Consider the following 22623-nt stretch of genomic DNA (forward strand, 5'->3'; position numbering starts at 1 on the left):
GAAGGAAGCAAACCCTAAATGTACTCCAGTCTGTATCATCTGCGAAGCTGCATCTGTCGGGAAGCCGAGAATGCAAGCACCAGCACCCACCTAAAGTCAGCAGGCACACATTAGAGCGTGAAGCACGATCCCAGCAACGAGTAGACCACACAATACCAGATTCAAGCGCCCAACGCACTGAGCAACCTGCTAACCTACGAGACGAACACTCTAAAAGCTACAACCGACCTACATGGGCCAGCAAGCTGAAGACGCCCAAGAGGACCAGTATACCAGTGACCAACACACTGCCTTCCCTGGACCCCGGTGACCAGGAGCTCCGGGCCTTGCATGTGGAGGTAAGGGGTCTTACGACCATCATAACCCAAAACTCTTCTCCCTCCTTATCACATTTGCCCCCACACCCACCCACCCAGACCCAGCCCACCGCGGACTTATCAAATAGCTCAGCCACACATACCTCGCCCCCTCATAAAGCACTGTTCGTACTCACGATGAATATTAGGCCCACATCAGAAACTTGGAGGCTGAATTCGATGCCAAGTTACTAGCTCTGGAGGCACGCCTCAAAGACGAATTCTCAGCCCAAGCCCAGCGTATATAATCATTTCGAGCAACAGATGAATGCACTATTCACACGCCTGACCCAAACTCTCGAAAGTAAGTTCGCACAATTTCAGACCCGCCTGCAGAGGCTCCGGACCACTAGCAGCTCATCAGATGAGGGGTCTTCTACCTCTATCACACACACACATACCCTACCCCTACCTCACTTTTACTAAAGCCACAGCAGTCAATCCTTGCTGCGCCCACGCTTGAATATGACGGGTCGCGATAATTCTCACTCTCTATCACTACTCCAGTGGAACTGTCGTGGCTTTCGGGGTAAGCGCCCGCCAACAAGCGACTGTCGTGGCTTTCGGGGTAAGCGACTCCAACAACGCACAGGGAACCAGTCTTTCTAACAGCGACGGATTACCCTTTCCAAGTAATTGATTGATTGATATGTGGGGTTTAACGTCCCAAAACCACTATATGATTATGAGAGACGCCATAGTGGATAGCTCCGCCAATTTCGACCACCTGGGGTTCTTTAACGTGCACCCAAATTTGAGCACACGGGCCTACAACATTTCTGCCTCCATCGAAAATGCAGCCGCCGCAGCCGGGATTCAATCCCGCGACCTGCGGGTCCGCAGCCGAGAGACCTCATACTGAGCCGCTCACTCAAAAATATATCGTGGTCCCGTACGCAACACACGCTTCGAAGCGACCGTTACATTATGTGGAATCGGGGCGTCGATAAAGTATATATAAACAACCTGGAAGAAATCTACAGGGGATCTACTGCTACCATAGTGCTTCATAAAAAAGCAACAAAATACTAATCAAGAAGGGTAAGGCCGCGAGACACAATCTCCCCAATGCTGTTTACTGCGTGCTTACAGGTTTTCAGAAGCCTAGAATGGGAACGGTTAGGGATAAGAGTTAATGGAGAGTACCTTAGTAACCTGCGCTTCGCCGATGACATCGCATTGCTGAGTAACTCAAGGGACGGATTGCAACTCATGATTGCGGAGTAAGACAAGAAGAGCAGAAAAGTGGGTCTTAAAATTAATCAGCAGAAAACTCAAGTAATGTACAACAACCTTGGAAGAGAGCAGCGCTTCGAGATAGGTAATAGTGCACTTCAAGTTCTAAAAGATTATGTCTACCTAGGGCAGGTAATAACCGCGGAGCCGAATCACGAGATTGAAGTAACTAGAAGAATAAGAATGGGCTGGATCACACTTGGCAAGCACTCTCAAATTATGATAAGTACGTTGCCACAATCCCTCAAGAGGAAGGTACATAACAGCTGTATCTTGCCGGTATGTAACTACGGAGCAGAAACCTGGAGACTTACAAAGAGGGTTCAGCTTAAATTGAGGACGACGCAGTGAGCAATGGAAAGAAAAATGGTAGGCGTAACCTTAAGAGACAAGAAGAGAGCAGAGTGGATTAGGGAACAAACGGGGCTCAAGGATACCATAGTTGAAATCAAGAAGAGAAAATAGACATGGGCCGGGCATGTAGCGCGTAGACAGGATAACCGCTAGTCGTTAAGGGTAACTAACTGGATTCCAAAAGAAGGCAAGCGGGTTAGGGGGAGACAGAAGGTTAGGTCGGCAGATGAGATTAAGAAGTTTGCGGGTATAAATTGGCAGAAGCAAGCACAGGACCGGGTTAACTGGTGGAACATGGGAGAGGCCTTTGTCCTCAGTGGACGCAGTCAGGCTGATGATGATGACTACATTATCGCCAAACAAATACCTTACACACTTCACAGGCCTCGACTACTCCCCCATAATCTTATTCAATAGGACGCTATACGGTCCACTCGTCGGGAGCTCCCCAATACCCCAATTCTAGACATTGATCTTTGGGTCACATCTCTGTGGATGACGTTACCGCGCACACACAACACATGACCACACCACACAACACCCCTACATTGGACACACGCCTAGCCCACCTCTGGGAGGCGCACTACAGCATTCAGGAGAGATGAAAACGGCCGAAACATAATAGAACGCTAAAACGCCGACTGGCCACGCTACAGACACAAATAACTGCGCACGCTGAGGAGCTGTGCCGTTCCAACTGGAGCCAGGTCTGCAACAGCATAGCTTGCAAACTTTCCACAAACATGCATGGCACCTCCTACGGCACCGTACAAATCCTACATACTCACACACAACGTCAAAACATCACACTACACGCCTATTTCACAACTCGACGCTTTCCCCTGACAGTCTTCTGGACCAACTCCGCACAACACACACAATACCCGGCCCCTCCACCCCTATCCCACCCTACAAAGGAGCCCCGAATGAGAATCTGGACAAGGAACTTTCGGAGCAAGAGGTTTTTCTGGCCTTCCGAAACATCCGCATAAACTCCGTACCGGGAAAAGACATGATTACTAACTCTATGCTCCGTAACCTGGATGATCAATCTATTGCCAGATTACAGAATACTTTAATAAATGCTGGAAGGAAGGCACCCTGGCACAATCCTGGCGCCATGCCAAGATTATCTTTGTCCCTAAACGTAACAAACCCTTCACCATATCAATCCTTCGGTCTATTTCACTCTCATCGTGTCTCAGGAATCTTCTCGAACAAGTTGCACTAAACAGACTAACTCAACACATGCACGACCACAATCTATACCCGCACACTATGGTGAGCTTCGGCCCATGTCTCTCTACCCAAGATGCCATGCTTCAACTGACGCACGACATCCTTGATTCTACAATCACTGCTCATACTAAAGCCGTCGAACACCGAGCGATCATGGCAGTTCTATCCCCCCTCAATGTGGGCCCTCGCATGTACGCATACATACAATCCTTCCTCTTGGGACGCACGACCGAGGTTCATATGGGCCCCCATGCGTCCCCTTCATACACCCTCGGCGGAGTAGGCGCTCCGCAAAGTTTTGTCCTTTCCCGTTTTCTCTTCAATGCCCCACTCATTTTCTTAACCCGTGCTCTCGATACTATCCCTCACCTTCACCTTACCCTCTATGCCAACGACATCGCTCAGTGGACTACCCACGGTAGTGATGGAGACTTAGAGGAAACATTACGAACCGCTGCCAACAACACAGCAACACGCACAAAGCATTGGCCTCCCCTGCTCCCCGGAAAAATCTGAGCTTCTTCTCATACGCCCTTCACCATGTACTCTTCCCAATACCCCTATTACTATTACTCTGACCAGCCGTGCTACCCCGAAAGTCGACACACTCCGGATCTTGGGCTGTATACATCCAAAAAACGGCCGTGACACTTTCACCATCCAGAAACTGAAGCAAGTGACGTAAGCGCTCTCGCACCACGTCCACCAAGTTTCTGGCCAACATTATGGCATGAAAGAACACGATTTGTGTCGACTCATTCATGCCTTCATATGAGCCGCTTCCTTTATACAGTCCCATATATCTCGAACTTCGACAAGAATAAATAGCCACCCTAGATGCCAAGCTTCGAAAGGCTTACTAGGTGGCTTTACATCTCCGTCCTAACACCCAAACCACTAAACTCCTTCAACTTGGGCTTCATAACACTACACACGAACTGATAGAGGCCCACAGACAAGCCAATACACTCGTCCCGCTACGACTTTTACTCAACACCACGTACTTGACACCCTCAACATTCAGATACAAGCAGGCGACCCTTCACTCCTACCAGTCCCTTCACTCATACACACACAGCTCACCATAAAGCCTCTCCCTAGAAACACCCCCATTGCGTACCATTCGACCTGCCGCAAGGCCCGTGCAAAAGCTCTACACAAATAGTACGTTCCGAGGAGGATGACCTATGGGTGGCTGCAGCTTGCAAGGACGATGACGCGGCAGTTGCAGTCGTTGATAGCACACTGCAGCCCATCGCAACTCTCCGCCTAACTCCTGCATCCAACCCGGAATCCTCGGAAGAAGCGGCGATCGCACTTGCCCTCACTTGTACTGATGCCCAGTACGTCCATTGTGACTCAAAAACCGCAATTCCAAATTTTGCACAAGGCCGAGTCCATGAGACCGCTTTCGGCATACTCAGCTCGCCCACCCCCAAATATTCGGCCCAACACGTGGAGCTGATCTGGGTGCCCACTCACTATGGAAATCCCGGCAACGAAGCCGCCAATGACCTCACCCGAGGTCTCATCAACCGTGAGGTGGTTGACTAGAGCGGGGCTCCTCCAGAGAGTGCATGCATTCCTTCAGCGATATGACTGAAGCATACCTCGCGGAACACCAGCTATACCCTCCACGCCACCAATCCACGGACAATTTTCACCAGATATTATGGTGTCACCTCCAGACCCGCACACTTCCCTCCCCCTATTTCCTTTCCGCATCTACCCAGGAGCATACTGCCCATCCCGTGCTCAATGCGCTCACCCCCACGTTTCCCTTACCCACACCCTCCTTGAATTCCCAGCGGACTCTCCCCCGCGGGGTCCGCAAGCAGAAGACCGCCACTGACCGGACCACCCACGTCATGCAACTGCATGAACTCATGGACGCATTCGCAAGTTTCGTAGAGTGTCACGCTGCCCCGCGGCCATCGGCAGAATTTTTTCAAAGAGTATCGGTTGGTGGGGCGGCGGCGCTCCTGGGCGCATTTGCTTTATGTTGTTCAAGTCGTCATCGTGGCCTCGAAACGCCTGAATTCAAAAGGCTTCAAAAGCAATCGCATGTGCTGCATACTGCAGTGTACAAACAGAGGATCGACAATAGTCAGCCTCAATTCCTTCCCGAAAGATGGGCCGAGAAAAAAAGAATGGATGGTGAAGTTGAGAATCGGCAAGTCGGTCACATCGCTTATGAGAGTGTGCAGCGCGCACTTATGTCAGCACCGACTACTTCTTGAGCGACATAGGTAAGAAAACGAGGATATATGATTTTTGCTTGCGTCAAGCCGCAGTTTATGGTCGCCATTACATCTCGCCTCGTCAGAAACGCTTATGTTTACATCTTGGGCTGTACCCAGTATGCCATCACTATATAGGTCGAGCTCGAGCTGCACAGTTCTAGACAGCGCGGCGAAAACGAGCAGCTTATGCCATCCCACATGCTTCAGAAAGACGTAACTGTTTGTGGAACCGAGAGAAAGACGTAACTCTTTGTGAAAGGCGCACTCGGCGTCTTGTGAAATATGCACTCTGATACTCTCTGTGGGCGCCATATTGAATCACCCACTGCGCCCCCTATGGGTGACGAAACTTCCGAATAGCGCGGGGGGGGGGGGGGGGGTGTCGTGAAGGGACCTTAGGCCATACGTGCCCGAATCCCTTGGTCAAATGAAGTTTTTACCACCATCACTCTGACAGCCTGTAAAGAATATCTCCTCTTTGAACAAAACACAGTCGTTCGCCAATAATCAAATTCGTGTATCCTTGGGCAGGACATTGGTCAAGACATAGATTATAAATGACAGCGTGCCCAGGATACTCATCTTTGTCTTTTCTTAATTGCGCGAGACACGAAAGACTCCTCACCGATGTGGGTCCTTGTCGCAGCTTGTCCAGGGCAACGATGTTGTCGCTGCTGAATTCCGTCAGCTCCCGCACAGTCTGCTGCTTGGAAAGCTGGGAAAGCAGAGAGATTGTTTTGTTCATAATTTATACCTTGACGCGGAATAATGCTACCGTAGAATCAAGATTTCCGCTTTTTTAAGTGCGATGTATTTCTAAGCGAACTTCGGTGACCTTGAGTGTATCTATCTAGCCGCATACGTTTGGGAGCTCTCGTGGTCACCCCTTTAACTTGACGTGAACCAAAGTTATCATGGGAGGGTAAGATGGTTTCACAAATATGACGCGTGGATCAATTAAGACATTAACTATGTCCTATTCCTGTCGCGTACGTTGTCAAACACTTCCCACCAGACAGTGGCACCTACCCACGGGCGGGTGCGTGCCACAGGTGATTGACACGTAGCATCTGCCCAGAAATGACGAGAGCACAAATGGACAATTTTAACGCGTGATCGTTAAGCAATACACGACATCGGTAGCGTCCACCTAACGAAGGCATAGAATAAATGCCAGTGTTAAAAAAATCACATTGGCAGCGCTGACCCTCCTAAGAATACAAATAAAAAATTTCAGGGTCCCAGCAGGAATCTAACGAATTCAAGAATTCTGTGGGGCAATGAAACATTTTACCACAAAGCTGCGCCAGGTCTCGGAACCACTTTTGAAATAGACGCTAATCTTCGTGAAACATCAATAGTGGTTACAGTGCTGCCTACCTAATTTTATAAACTTTACACGTGTACTCTTTTGATACAGCCGTCACGTCGGGTTAACGTCAATTGTGGTTAGGTGCAATGCGCTGAAGTTGATTTATGTAGCAGTGTCCAGGGCCAGAATCTTTGCTCATAACAGCTTCTGGTGTTGCTAATACGCATGTTTCAGTTGGTATCATTGCGCAAGTGCAAACAATTGCTTATATAAACATCTGCAACTCTTCAACACTTGTCTGTGCGTACAGCATTCGTACATATGTTTAGCGCCCTTTCACAATGTGTCGATCGCTCATTAAAAAAAATTCCGACACTTTCACCTTCCCCCGCACGATTCGCATAACGTCGATTCCAAGGTACATGGGATCTGCCGAATTTTCAAAGTTTTTGGTAGATCGGCAGGCAAGCCCAATACTTTACGCCAACCTCAAAGAGACTCACAGAGTCGTCCCCTGAAGACGACTCGGAAGCATATCTCATTTCTCGTCAATGTATCCATGCTGCCCCGCCAATCATCGAGACCGTTCTGCATTTCACCTGGTCCTCCGTGACATTTGACCAAACAGTGCAGCCACTTGATGACGTCATCATGTGACATCACAAAATGCCAATGTGTTACATCATTGTGACCTCACATGGTGATGTCATCACGAGATGAAGACTTTTTTTGTCCCTCATACCCAACGCTACGTAATTTGACGTTTGATGAGGTAGTAGTACTTTAAAGTGTACTCGCCAGGCCCCATACAAATTCTTTTTGAACGCTCAAAGTAGTTGTGTGCTCGAAGATGATCCATGCTTCACCAAAAATTTTTATCAGTCAATTCATTACGAGCTGAGGCGACCAGTATTTTAAAGCGGCCCGAAACCATGATGAGCGGAGGCGAGCTCGAAGCCCGTGTCACCCGGCAAGCGAAATCTCTTCCCTACGCTGCCTGACACCCAAGCAAACGGTCACATGCGCACGACCTCCCCGAGGAAGCTCAACGGTGAAACCCCCAAGGACACAAGCGGTGTTGTTATGTTGACCAGCGTTATTATGTGATCTACTGCCTGTTTCTGTGGGGCGAATGCTACGGAGTGTGCTCGTTTGGACACGCAGGCTAGCGATGCGGTAGAATATACGAACATATTGAGTGCTTGAATGCGCAGGACCAGTATTTCATTTCTAAGGCTGGCGTCTGCTCGATGTACTGCGGAGGCGCAAACGCATGTGCAGTGCAGGCCCCGCATCTCGTTGCAATTCACGGGGGGGGGGGGGGGGGGGGGGACGAAAAATACGCGCACAATCTCTATTTGGGTCTCGCTATTTACCTCGAAAATATTTAATCTATTCAGGCAAAAAATTGCACGAACTGCAGATGTCATGTGAGATAATTTTCACGCTTTCACGTACTACTGCTCGCCACGTCAAAGCACATTCGTCTGCGTAGAGGACGAACGTCACAGCACTACCATCTACGTACGTCATGCCCTCAATTCTCTTGGTGCGCACCCGTGAAAGGAAGGGCAAGCAGCATTCGTCTTGAAATTTGACGGCACGTAGCATTGCAAGTGCTGGCAAAAGTGATCGCGAACGCCTCACGTATGAGCTGGGATCGTCAGCACAAAATTGTCAAACCTGGTGAGGAGCCCATGAAGGCTTCGCCTTGAAACAGTACGTCTGACTCCTTTAGGACGCAATATTATAAAGATGTGACATACAATCATGCCAAGGAAAGAATAGGGGATGTTATATGACGTAATTGCAATGTTAATATGAAGAAATAATAGTGGATGAAAAGATGACTTGCCGTGGGCAGAGACCGAACCTGCAATCTTCGAATATCGCGTCCAATTCTCTACCAACTCATATACACAATATATAACATCCCCTATTCTTTCCTTGGCATGATTTTATGTTTAATATTATTATTATTATTGTGTCTGCCCCACCGCGGCGGTCTAGTGGCTGAAACACTCGGCTGCTGACCCGCAGGTCGCAGGATGGAATCGCGGCTGCATTTCCGAAGGAGGCGGAAATGCTATAGGCCCGTGTGCTCAAATTTGGGTGCACGTTAAAGAACCCTACGTGGTCAAAAACTTCCGGTGCTCTGCACTATGGCGTCGCTCATAATCATATGGTGGTTTTGGGACGTTAAGCTCCATATATCAAATCACATATCAATATTGTGTCTAACAAACAAAAACAAGCCCATAAGTGTAGGCTTCTTTCCTTTAATAATTATTAAGGATCGTGTTCTGACAGAATTAGCGCCTTTAGGCAGTATACGAGGAATTATTGGTCGGCTACCAGCTCGCGATATTATCACGTGTTACGTTACGCAAAAACAGGCAGAAAAAGTGTTCCACACTAGCTGTCATGGCTACAGGTGGCACTGACATACTTCGATGTTTAATTCACATATATACTCAGTAATATGGACGGCGGGATAGCTGCCGTGGTAGCTCAGTTGATAGAGCATAAGACGCGTTATTCGAGAGCGAGATAGGTCACAGGATGACTGCGATTCATCTTTTCATACACTAATCTTTCTTCGCATTTACATTACAACTTGTTTATATAACATCCCCTATACTTTTTTGGCCTTATTGTCTGGTGTGTCTCATTAATATTGTGCCCAGCAAATAAAAACGAGCCCTTAAGTGTGCACTTTTTTTCCTCCTTTCTGTAGGGTCACGTGATTTCAGAGTGGCCCGCTTAACACCCTCGTGGATCAAATAGCTCTCCAGAGTGAGAGGAGTGTGCACTGACGGCCCGTGTACTTCATGAGCACAACTGCGGGTCGGTGTTTTTCGACGAAATGGAACTTCTGCAATCGAGAACAGACGCAACAGAACCTGGAGCATGATGCGTTACATTAGCAAATATTGAGAGATAAGGGTGAAGGCAATCTGTTTGTTCTAGGAAACAAACTGCCCATCATGTCGCGCTGGTGAATGCTAGCGGTCACACACTTTCAGCAGCGGTGACCCCGTGAGGCTCGTCGACTGACTTCTAAAGCAAATCGTCTTCCTTTTTCCCAGGAATCGACGCCTATCAAGAAATATTGGTGGTACCATCCATCGGTGCGACGACCAGTGGCGCAAACGTTGGATAGCAAGCCTGACGTCATCGCCGAGAACGTATAAAAAGAAGAAGACATCGTGTGTCCCGTCACACACATTCAGCAGCGGTGGCAGCGTGAGGACTGACTACTAAAGCAAATCGCCTTCCTTTTCCTAGGCTCATCTGCATGTAAATTTCGGCATATCCTAGTTGAGTACGCAGTTGCCACTGCTGCTGAGTAACTAACGTGACAGACACTTGCGTTTCTTGTCATGAAGTTGTGCGGGACGCACCATACCTGTCATGTACCAAGTGTAAATACACGTACCTGTTAAAGTGCATGTTGAGGAGCAACTGAATCGGCATATAAAAAAATCTGCAGCAGCGAAAAACTCATGGAGCTGTGCAACTTGCAAAACGTCAAAAGCTCGAAGCAGCAAGAGCGCTGAATTACAAAAAGTGAAACAGGAAGTGAACATGAGAAAAGAAAAAAATTGAAATTAAGAAGAAATTATCATTACTCCTTTTGATGAAATCACAATTTGACGCTCTGGTAAGCGTTGCCGACACTGTATGTGGTATTGAAAGGTCACTACAGGAAATGTCAAGCAAGTATGATGACGTACTTGCCGAAATGAAGCGACAGAGTACTGATATGAACGGTTTAAAAAAGCGAGTGGGAAAACATGAAATGCAGACTAACGACTGGGAAGTAGAAATGCTTAAGGAAGAAGTTAATAACCTTGATCAATATAGCAGACGCCGTAACCTGGAAATCCATGGACTAGCCAAACAAACTGACGAAGAAGTGATAGAAAAACTTAATCTTTTGGCTTATGAACTAGAGCTTCCAAAATTATCTGAAAAGGAGATCGAAGCCGCCCACCGATTGCGCACCACAGCAGCTACAGATGGGGCTGATAAACCATCGCCTATTATCGTGCGTTTTTCTTCCCGGTGTAATCGTGACGCTTGGCTTGCAAAAAGGGGCAAGCTAAGAAGAAAAAAATCAAATGTTTTCATCAATGAAAATTTGACTGCTCAGGATAAGCGTTTTTTTTTTGGCACATGAAAACAAAGGCAACAGACATGAAATTTCAATTTCTCTGGCTCAAGGACGGAAAATTCTTTGTTCGGCGCAGTCAACGGGACAGAGTAACATGTATTAAGACAGCCAGTGACCTCGACCATATAATATAACCCTAAAAATGACACTACTTTTTTTCCTTGCACCATATAAGCATAAAGTGTTCCTACTTAAAAAAACAGAACAGCATTATAGCGTCAGTATGGAACTGGCGTCCATCTTAATCTGCTTTATTCCTAACCTCATCCTCCTCTACTTTCCTGCCCCGGCTCTCGTGCTTCTCCTGTTTCAAGGCTCATACCGCTTCACCCTTCTCGGTTTCTTTTGATTACCCCTCCTGGGGTAATATTTGAAGACATTTTCAGTTGAAGCACATTCAACTGATCCACTTTCACCAGTGTACCAGAGAGTCTTCAAAATTCCGTCTGGGTGGCTGTCTTGGTCACAGAATAAGGACTGTAAAATTTGGCACCACTTTTATTTTTATTTTTTTATTTTTTTATTTATTGCATACTGCCAGCCACCTCTTGGTGGCCAAGGCAGGAGTGATACAAACTTTCATACTTGCAGTCACTTATAACACTATTCTTCACGGCGCAGAAATAAAATCACCACATAACAGGTTTGCGTGGAACATGAATACTCGGGTTACAGGAGCAACACAAGAGCGGTATCAAAAATACAATCCAAATTTTGTTCCTAACACGAAGTGAAAAAACATCATAAAAAGAATTGAAATCTGCACATACGACCAGACAGCTTTTACTACAGACAGGCAGTGGCAGCTGATAAGAATGCGTCGGGCGCTGCGATGCTGGTGACGTCATGAGGTAGTTCATTCCAGTCGGAAATTGTTCGTGGAAAGAAGGAATATCGCCGAGAATTTGTTTTTGTAAGTGGCACCACTATGGTGTTATCATGCTTGTTCCGAGTTTTCCGCGATGTATTGTACTGCATGTAAGTGTTAAAGGCGAGTCTTGAGTGTCCGTTGACTATGTTATAAAGGAATTTTAAGCGATGTAGCTTTCTACGCGACTCCAATGTGGGAAGGGCGGATCTATTACGGAGTTCAGTGACTGAACAGTGTCTACTATACGCGTGGTAAATAAACCGAAGGGATTTATTTTGGACTCGTTCTAGTAAGTATATTTCAGTTTGTGTGTGTGGATCCCATACAACGTCAGCATATTCCAACAATGGGCGTACCAATGTAGTGTAAGCAACTAGTTTTGTTTTGCTGGTGCAGTGCCTCATGCGATGCTTTAAGAACCACAATCGCCGCAGTGCTGCTGATGTTATACCTTCAATATGAGTTTTCCAGCTCAAATTAGAAGTGATTGTCAGACCAAGGTATTTGTACTGGTTAACGGTTGTTATAGCAGTGTTGTTTAACATGTAAGTGAATTCCGAGGGATTTTTTTTACGTGTTATGGTCATCTTGACGCACTTTGCTATGTTGAGGCTCATTTTCCAGGAGTTACACCATGCTGTAACAACCGATAAGTATTCATTTAGGGTGGCGTGATCTGTTCTTGATTGAATGGGCAGGTACGCAACGCAGTCGTCCGCGAAAAAACGACACTGCACAGTAGATTCGGATGACATGTCATTTAGATAAACTAAAAATAAAAGTGGTCCTAGGACAGAGCCCTGTGGTACCCCAGAATGCACGGGAGCGGAAGAAGAATTTTTATCTGCTATCCGAACGTATTGGTGTCGGTGGGATAGATAACAATCAAGCCATCGAAGAATTCTTTCGTTGGTTAGGATTCGGCGAATTTTAGACATCAAATGGGAATGGGAAACTCGGTCGAAAGCTTTTTCAAAGTCTAAAAAAATCGCATCTATTTGTCCGCCTTTGTCAAGTGTTTTTAGAAAGTCATCAGTAGTGTGAATTAACTGTGTGGTGGTTGAAAAGCCTTGCCGGAAACCGTGTTGATTTGGGGAAAAAAAATGGTTACTCTCCAGAAATGAACATAAGTGTTTGAAAAGGAAGTGTTCCATAACCTTGCCGGCTGTACATAACAATGAAATAGGGCGGTAGTTTTTCACGTCATATTTATCACCTGATTTATGAATGGGTACCAATTTACCCTTCTTCCAATCTACTGGAACTTATTCCTTTCTTCGCTAGTACGAGGTCGGTGACTTGAATATCTGGCATGTCTGCTCGATGCCTCTTGTCGAAATTCTTCTTCATTCGTTTTCGGTATCTCTCCTCCCGTGATTTTTATTGCCTCTACCCCACGACCTTGATGTTTTCCAAGAGTCCCAACTCACGGTATGCCAGCAGTATAGGGGTTTCTCCTGAAGAAGCGTACTGTGGACTGCACCCCAAGCCACTTGTATAGGATCGACTATGATGTTTCACGGCGGCTTCCAAAGAGCATTTCCATCGACCAGGAAAACTATCGTACATCTTGAGGTACTGTTTCACGTCCCGTATGGCACGTTCTGCCAGCGCATTCGCGGCGGGATGGTATGGAGCACAGAACTTGATCGATATATTGTGATCCCGAGCCAACCTTGCTGGCTTTTCGCTCTTGAACGCAGGGCCCTTATCGCATAACATTGACCGCGTAGTCTTAAACATGTCTCTTTCGAGGAGGGTTATGACGCTATTTGCATCTTTTTTTCCTGCTCGTGCCGCGACCATCCTCGTGCATTCATGTATGGCCAGAAGAAAAGCTTGCAATTTCTTGACTCCTTCCCGTTTCTTATTTAGTTCGGCGAAATCTAGGGGAACTACTTTGAAAGGCACACACCAGTGGCAAGGTAGTATCATAGCATCTGTAGGCTGTTTATACTTGACTGTGTACTTGACACACATGACAGAAACGAACGTATTGACTGACGTCTTTCTTCATGTGAGGCCATGTAAATCTCTTGACCAATTTGTTGTAGGTGCGCCGAAATCCGTCGTGTCCTCCAGATTCTGGGCTATCGTGGTACAACAAAAGGACTCTAGAAACAAGTGTTGGTGGGACTTGATACCGACCATGAGTAAAAACCAGTTGTTCGGAGCTTTCCCACAGCTTCACTTCATTGATTTCTTCGGATTTTTTTATGTTGCTTCGTACCGTCAACCTTGATAGAGCATCTGCATCGGTTAAAAGTGGTCCTGGTGTTTCGTGCTTATGGAGTTCCCATCGAAGACTCGTCCAAGAAACACAACCTTTCGTTGAAAGAATGCACTCTTCTTGAAATTAATCTTGAGATGTACCAAGCTTAAGGTGTTTAACACCTGAGACAGATGGTCCTGATGCCGAGTCTCTTTTTTGGAGAACACTATTCTGTCGTCTATGTACAGATTACAGAAAACACCAAGAAATAGCCTTAGCGCGTCGTTCATGATTTTCTGGAACCACGCTGGCCAGCTTTTCCAACCGAAAGGAAGCCGGTTATACTCGTAGAGGTCGAATGACGTGATAAAAGCTGTGTACATTTTTGTTTCTTCAGTTAGTGGGATCTGCCAGAAGCCTTTGCACAAGCCAATGCGGGAAAAATGTCGGCAACCACCAGTCTCATCTATATTTGTGTCGATCTTCGGCATGGGAAATGGTATGAGTTCTGTCTGACGATTGAAAACCCAGTATTTGGTGCATAATCTGAAGATTCCGTCTTCTTTCGGTGCGATCGTTATGGGAGAAGCGAAGGGTGATGCCGATGGTCGTATGATATCAGCATCTAGCATCTCCTGCGACTCTTTTTTGAGCCAAATCTTTCGCTCTCTTGACATATTGTAAGGTGATTTTCGAATGACAGTCTTGTCAGCGAGCTCAAAAGGAACTTTGTATGACTGCATCGCCTGAGGATAACTTTCTCTGCATACAAGTTCAGGGTAGGTCCTAGCGATATTCTCCGCGCACTTTACAGCTCGTAGGTTATCTTGTCTACCTTGATATGTCTCTTTCCATGCTACGTTGTCGACTAGAACCACATCATCCCAGTATATGTTGATCTTAAATTTCTTTACATCTGGTCTTGATAGCAAAAAGTCGTACGTCACCCCCTCTACCACCAACACTTCGCTCTCAATTTTCTGATCCTGAAACTCGATGTTTACAAAGGTCCACTCATCATGCAACGCTACTTTTCCATCTTAGCCTTGTACCCATCGGACTCTTCCACTATGCACGTGCATCCACCATCTTGGCATTTATAATAGACACAGATGCACCGCTGTCTACGAGAGCCTACATCAGCTTGTTTCCTACTTTGACGGGAATGTGAAGTAGGCTAGAGGAACTTAAATAAACAGTCTCATTTAGAGTCATCAGGTGGGACTGATGCCCCTCATTTATTAGTTGTAAGAACACGATAGTCGCGAGGGACCGTGTTCTCAGCGACCTGTCCACATGAGCCTTTATTTGCCCGCGGACACGAGCTCGCAGCACCTGTGTGTTGTACTTTCACCCGTGGCGTGGATAAGCCTCCTTTTCTTTGCCGCCGCCTGTTGCAGCAGGCGCTGTACTGCGTATTTGGAGTTGCCGCAAGCAATCAACAGTTGCGAATTGTTTGAGAGCGGTGCAGCGTACTTGCCGCGCTGCGCTCGGCGCCTGGACAGTACGAACGCGCGTGTACAGTGGCACCAGTCACGCGAGGCGACGGTGAATGCGGCCCTGTGTCTCGCTAAGACCGAACCCACGCTAGAGGCCGTACTCCTGCAGGATAGGTGGGCACTACGGCGTGAAATACGGGACATCCCTGTAGGCGGACTATGCGATTCACATTAGCACGCTTGTATAAATAAATGGGGCTTGACAGAATCAAGTCTCAATTAGTCAATCTTACAGTCGCAGCATATATGCCAGAACACAGCAAGCTCAGGGCGTGCTGCCGTATTGAAAAGCGCGCAGTGCCATCTGTTGCAAGTGGGGCGAAACAACACCCTGCACTGCAACGAGACGCTCCGTGAATCAAACGCAAAACTTTGCAAGCTCTAAATATGGTTCGCGCTTTTACTCTCCTAGAATTTGGTGTGTATTTCTTGTGAAACACCGAGGAGACCTTCCTCGACAGTCACCCTGCTGCGGTGGTCTAGTGGCTAATGCAATCAGCTGCTGACCCGCAGATCGCGGGATCGAATTTTGGCTGCAGCGGCTGCATTTTTGATGGAGGCAGAAATGCTGTAGGCCCGTGTGCTCAGATTTGGGAGCAAGTTAAAGAACCCCTGATGGTCTAAATTTCTGGAGCCCTCAACTACGGCGTCTCTCATAATCATATAATGGTTTTAGGACGTTAAACCCCATATATTACATCGATTCCTCTACAGTTCCGAACGCCTACAGCACGTGAATTGCACATTGCATGCGGAAGCTACTCCATTATGTACGCACTGTCACGATTGAAAGAAACGTGAACACTCAGTCAAACTGCGGCGTGCCTTGTCTGTGGCAAAACAGAATTGGTGTGCTCTAAGCCGGCGTCAACGTAACGCTAGAATCTCGCTCTAACTCGCGCTTGAGCACCGCATGTGTTTATCATTTGCCAGACATGCCAGGCAGTCGTAACACACACGTGGTGCGAAAGCGCCAGCCGGAGCAAGATTTTATAATGCTACTGGGACGCCGGCTGAAAGCACAGTTTCACCAAGTGACAGTCAAGGCAAGCAGTTCGACTGAGTCGAAAGCCACGCTTTCCGTGCCATTAACGTCTTTTTGCATCACGATAGTACGTTGTTACAATGGACTTTTCCACAGGGAGCCTTCATGTGCGCACGTCTCCTCGGAGACGCGCGCACATGAAGGCTCCCTAAATTGCAAGGGTGGGATTGCGACATTGATTATCGCGCGGAAAGTACCACAGCCTTGCACCGCATATCAAGCATACCACGAGTGATTGTGGCCAACATGAAATACTAATAATGAAGTTGTACGACCATGTTGACAATAACACAAACGAGGAAGCTTCCACTACATGTAAATACAATTTACAGAGCGCAGGTGACTCTGCGCAAAAGCTGAGTAAAGTTTAGAATTCAATGGGACTTTTCGCGGGTACGTGAGCGTTTTCCTGGGCCACTACTGAGTTCCGGATACTTATTGTTTGGTGGCTCCATGTTGCTTTGGCTTGTGCTTCTACTGCGAGTGCAGATTGAAGCAGGGTTATTACGCATGATATTGCAGCAACGACGTGCTTACGCCAGCGCTGCGGGAAACGAGGTAAGCCAATGCTCCCGCGAGTAGACGACACTCCGCGGCGCTCCGGTTTGCCATAAAGCTCGCAACATATGCAGCGTTTTTGCCAGCGTTTTCTCGGCGCCGCTTCCCTCGCAGTCATCGCGTCAACGCCACCAGAGAGGCTTGCAAACCACAGAACACCTATAGCCCCGAGAACTTGGAGTGGCGCGGCCATGTGGGATGCTTGCATGACGTCACAGCACAAACTTTTCGAATCTTGCTGTGGCGCGCGTATACATGCTTCCTACACGGTCGCTCTTCCAGCGCTCACGTTTTGCTTGTCTCACGCCTAAAACAAATGCCGGAAGCAGCACCGATGATGTTCCTGGTAAAACAAAGAAAAACTAAACTAAGCAGAGTGTGTCGAATACAATGAACCCGAAACCTCGCAAAGCAGTGTGCGATGCCCGTCAATGCAGCAACAAGAAATATTCCTGAATATGGGTTTCGTGTCTTATTTGCAGCTCTGAGGAAAGAAAAACAAATCACAGTACCGCCGAAAAGTTTTTTTTTCTCTTCTCGCACCAGTTGTGAAAAATGGCAGCATATCCACGGAGTGAATGATGAAGAGTGGGGCGAAGCATTCGTCCGTCCATTCGTTCTTGCTTCCGTCCGTTTCTGCGTACGTCTGTGTAACCGTCCATGCGTCTATCCACCCGTCCGTGCGTGCGTCTGTTCGTGCATCCGTCCCTGCGTTCGTCCATGCATCCGCGCCTGCGTCCATTCATGCGTCCATCCATGCATCTGTCTGTGTGTCCGTTCGTCCATCTATTCAGCACTCCAAGTACCACCATCTCGCATCTTTTCATCATATATTCTCCATATATAAGCCCCGCCATCCAGCGGACAGTTCAAGGACTAAACGGGAGGTGGCACATGCACACTTTCTTACGGCTTGCGCTTCGGGTTTACTTCCCACCTTTAACCACCTCGAGTTCATGGTATATACTAGTTCACTGTATTCATGGCTATGCGACCCAACGCTCGCTAAACCTTTCTAAAACCAAGGAGGTTACGCTCAGCGAGTATAACGTAGCAACCTTTTCCTGTCAGATAGTGCTCAATGTACATGCCAATAGCTGCTAATGGGGATCGCATTGTGCGCGTTACCTAAAGGCCGAACGCTCCTGTCTCTCATTCCCCCTTAGCAGCCACTAACATGTGCATTGAGCACTATCTTTTATTGTTCAACAACGAACAGAAGAAATCTCTCACCGGAACCACCTTGGAGGTCAAAATCGTAAGGACCGCTATTTCGGGTATGTACTACTGGTGGTTACGTACTACGAGGGACGCACGAGCCACGCCATAAGGAGCTTCGCCCCTAAAATGGTAAAAACCAGAAACTCGAAATATGCGGCCCCTTAGCTTGGAAGTTGTACATCTTTAAGGCCACGTATTATTCAGCCAATGCACTCAGGCCTGCTAACTCTACCGATGGACTTCTGTATGGCGCTCAGAACGATTGGAAGAAATCTCAAGCACTTCCTGTTGAAGTTTCTGAGAAACAAGCTAACTCAAATATAGGCATCATTTAACCATATGGTGTAGTAGCGCAAATTCACGGGGACAAAGAGGACAAGAAAACACGACAAGAGGACAAGAGACACGACACTTGTCCTCTTTGCCCCCGTGAATTTGCGCTACTACACCATATGGTTAAATGATGTCTCACCAACTAGCCCAGCTCTCAACCCTACTGATCAAATATAGGCATCAGTTGAGAATTCTCAGGTCACACAGAGCACGGCGAAGACTTAATAGATCCGAGGCGGGTGGCAGCCATTTTAACAGAAGTAACCATGCTGTTACGTAGAGGAAGTAGCTGGCAGCCGTTCGCTGATTGGTATCTGCATTCGTCCACTTTCTCACGGCGTCGGCACAGATTCTGCAGATATCTGGATCGTCCAGAAGCGGGCGTTTCGGTCATCGGCAGCGTCGACGCCGAGTGACGCCGGCGTACGAAACGCCGGAAAAACACTACGTATGTTTCGGGCTTAATGCTTGACATGCGGGTGGCGCATGTCAATTTCTGGAAAGGGCCATCATACTAAAAAGTCACAACTTTTCCGCAAAGGCAAAGCAATGAAGGCGATAGCAACAAATTGGAAGGTCATGCGCAGGGTAGCAAGCAGATCGAAACATGCCCCACGTTTCTCACGTACAAATGACGCACGAAACGTACTCACAGGTACAGATGAACGCGAATAAGCATCTCAGTTGTTACTTCGCCCTGTCCGAAAAGCTCGCCCTTTTCGCAAACGGAGAATGTGCAACGATTGCAGTGACCTTTGTGCGCTGGGTACGTGCGATTCTTCCCACTGCAAGATAAGGGCGCGTGATCGAGCGTACACCCCCTCATTCTCAACGCGGGCCAAAGTACGCGTGAGAGATGAGAGCCACCGCAACCGGATGGATGGATGGATATGGCTGTACCCTTTAGATCGGGCGGTGGCTAGCGCCACCAAGCCGTGATACCTAATGAACCAAAAACTATATTTTTTTTCTTAAAAAGTGAGTTTGAGGATTCGTATTTTGCAGTGAAGAGTTTAAGTTTCACTCGTGCCTTGACTTTAGCCACCAATCAGATAACCTCCTTCTAGTTAAGTCTACCCGCTTAAAGTTTATTTTGCCCTCCGGTCCCTAAACCCCAGTGCTTTGAAAAACTCTGCGCCATCATCCTGAACTATAGGGTGAAGCCCTTTACAGGACATTATCAAGTGTTCGGCAGTTTCTTCTTCCTTTCCACACGCACTGCATACTGTGTCTACCCCTTCATATTTGGCCCGATATGTCTATTTGGCCCGATATTTGGCCCGATAACCACCGCGCGCTCGCTGCGCCATCTTGCTGATAATGCTGAAAACAGGATAGCCCCCCCCCCCCCCGCCCCCGCCCTCGGGACTTGCGCTAACAGCGGTAAGTGGTATATATAAATAGCTTGCCGTTCGAATATCCACGGAGGAACGCCACGGTAGCTCATCCTGCTTCTGGTCACCGACGCGTGCGGACGCAGGATGGCAGGCTCTTCAAGAGCTGTTACAGCGGCCGACGCTGGCCGCGGTTTCTCGTGCACATCACTTCCCAAGGACTACCGTTTAATTCTGCCACCACAGCCCACAGGAGAAGGACTCAGACGCACGTTGGTTCTGCACTGCGATATCGCAGCGCGTCCGTACGGGATTAATGACTTCCGAAAGCCGCTCAAGAAACTAGGCATCATTCAAGAGGTAAGCGGCATAGGAGCGTATCAGATGTCGCACGTCTGGCTTCTTAACATGAAGACAGATGAAGCCAAGAAGACACTTCTGGACGCTGGCCTACTCTCCGTGAAAGACCGGCCCTGCGTCGTCGTCGACCCAGAAAGGCAAGAGGTGCGTCCCAAGTTGCATTGGGTAGCCTTTGACGTCAACGCAGAGACTGTACGGCGTGCTTTCCGGGAGTACGGTGAAGTGAAAGAAGTCATCAGCGACAAGTGGAGAGACGAAGACTTCGAAGGAGTTGAGTCAACAACAAGATTCGTTCGGCTACTACTTAAAGAAGGCGTTACTACGGATCGCATACTCCACCAGATGCGTCTCGGGAGCGGCATGGCACTGGTGGTCGTGCCAGGAAGAGCGCCGCTTTGCCTGCGTTGCCGGAACACGGGACACATTCGTCGCGACTGCAGGGTGCCCAGGTGCGCTGGTTGTCGCGCTTTTGGGCATGAGCAGGCGGACTGTACTCGTTCCTATGCCAGTGCAGCAAGTCGAGCAACAAATGCCGACCACAGTGAATTGCTCATGGATGAAGAGGAAGCAGAGAGGGCCGCGGCCTCGAAGGCAAGAACGGAGGCGTCTCATGCAGTGGCGACCAGCGAGAGAAAGATGGAGACACCTAAGGAAGACACAGATGAAAATATAGTTATGGGCACTCCAACGCAACGGCGTTCGACTCAAATCGAAACCCAGCACAAGGCTGAACCAGTCATCGGGTCCGACGCTACTTCGGACATGGATACAGTTGAAGCTACGCCGGTAAAGCGACGCCTGAATGAGGGAGACGCGGCGTCCCAGCAGCGTCTGGCCCAGGAAGATCAAGGGCAGTGGCGAGTGGCTGGCTCCAAAAAGTCTCGGGGTGCTGGCCGCCTGCGTTCGTCGTCGCTTTCACGCGGCGGCGACGGGACGACGCCTTGAGCGTCGGCCGGACAGTGTTTTAGGTATTGGTAAGGTAAGCGTCTTTCGCTCGGCTTTCTCTCATCACGATGGCGACGATTAAATTGGCGACGCTAAATGTACGTGGGCTTTCTGCCAAACGGCGGCAAAACCAGCTTTACCGCCTGATTATAGAACAAGATCTAGACATCGTCACTGTACAGGAAACTAAAGTAGAGAGTGAAGAGCACGCTGAGCGAATGGTGCAGCCTTTCACGAGACTGTTTGATGTGTGCGTTTGTCACGCAGTGGGTACATCTGCAGGTTGCCTCTTGTTAATTCGGCAGAGCCTTAATGCGAAAGTGGAGTCTGTAACTACCTGCGAGGCGGGTCGTTTTATTATATGTGATTTATCCCTACCAAAAGAAAAATGGAGAGTAATCTGTGTGTACGCACCCACTGTGATTCAAGAGCGAAAGGAGTTTTTTGAAAAACTTGATGTGTATTTGAAATGTGAACGTAAACTAATTTTGGCCGGGGATTTCAACTGCGTTTGTTCGAGTATAGATAAATCAAGTTCCAGGCCATACAGAGATTTAAGCACTGCCGTTCTAATCGATATGGTGGCGAAAGCTCAGCTAGAGGACGTGGGTGAATGTCTTTGCAGTGGAAAAGCGGTTATGTTTACCCACTTTCAGCGTTCAAGCCATGCTAGACTTGACAGAGTATACGTGTCTTCCGAAATCATTCCTTCGTGGCATGATTACAGAGTTACACCTGTTACGTTTAGTGATCATTGTTTGGTTTCATTCTCAATGGGTAAACATAAAAGGAATAACAAACATTTCTCTTGGGACCACTGGAAATTTAATGTAAAGCTACGAAAAGATGAAGAGTTTAATCGGATTTTTCTAGAGGGCATAAAGACTTACTAAATAGAACACTTGAATCCTGGGGACATAAGTGGGAAATATTTAAACAGACAATTAAACTGAAAGCACTTGAGAGAGCCAGTATCCTGAGACATGCTGAAAAAGAACTTAAAGTGCGCTTGCGTGAAAACTTGCAACAGTTAGTAGCGGATGAATGTACTCAGGCCGGAAATTTTTCAGAGGAGATAAACATAACTAAACAGAAGCTAGAGTTGATAGACCAAGAACGTTATCGTGGAGCATTGATTCGAGCTCGAGCAGAAAACTTGGTAGCGGGAGAAATGCCAACAAAACGAGCTCTTGGAGCTGAGAAAAGACATGCCTGTAAGAATGAAATAAGAGAAATAGAATATAAAGGAACAAGGTGCCATACGAAAGAAGCAATATCCGGTGCTTTTTTTGGAATATTACAAAGAGTTATTCACACCAACCAGTGTA

The 22623-nt window shown here is 47.7% G+C and overlaps 1 protein-coding gene across 1 annotated transcript in view; it reads right to left on the reverse strand.

The window, feature by feature from the left end:
- The window catches only part of LOC119184197 (neprilysin-1-like), a 312286-nt gene that overhangs the window by 202801 nt on the left and 86862 nt on the right, over positions 1-22623 (reverse strand). Inside the window, exon 8 of the mRNA XM_075885224.1 lies at positions 6054-6143. Coding sequence (XP_075741339.1) covers positions 6054-6143 — 90 coding nt within the window. The remainder of the gene's footprint in view (positions 1-6053; positions 6144-22623) is intronic.

Source organism: Rhipicephalus microplus, unplaced genomic scaffold (genome assembly GCF_043290135.1).
Source record: "Rhipicephalus microplus isolate Deutch F79 unplaced genomic scaffold, USDA_Rmic scaffold_90, whole genome shotgun sequence".
Taxonomy (NCBI): Eukaryota; Metazoa; Arthropoda; class Arachnida; order Ixodida; family Ixodidae; genus Rhipicephalus; species Rhipicephalus microplus.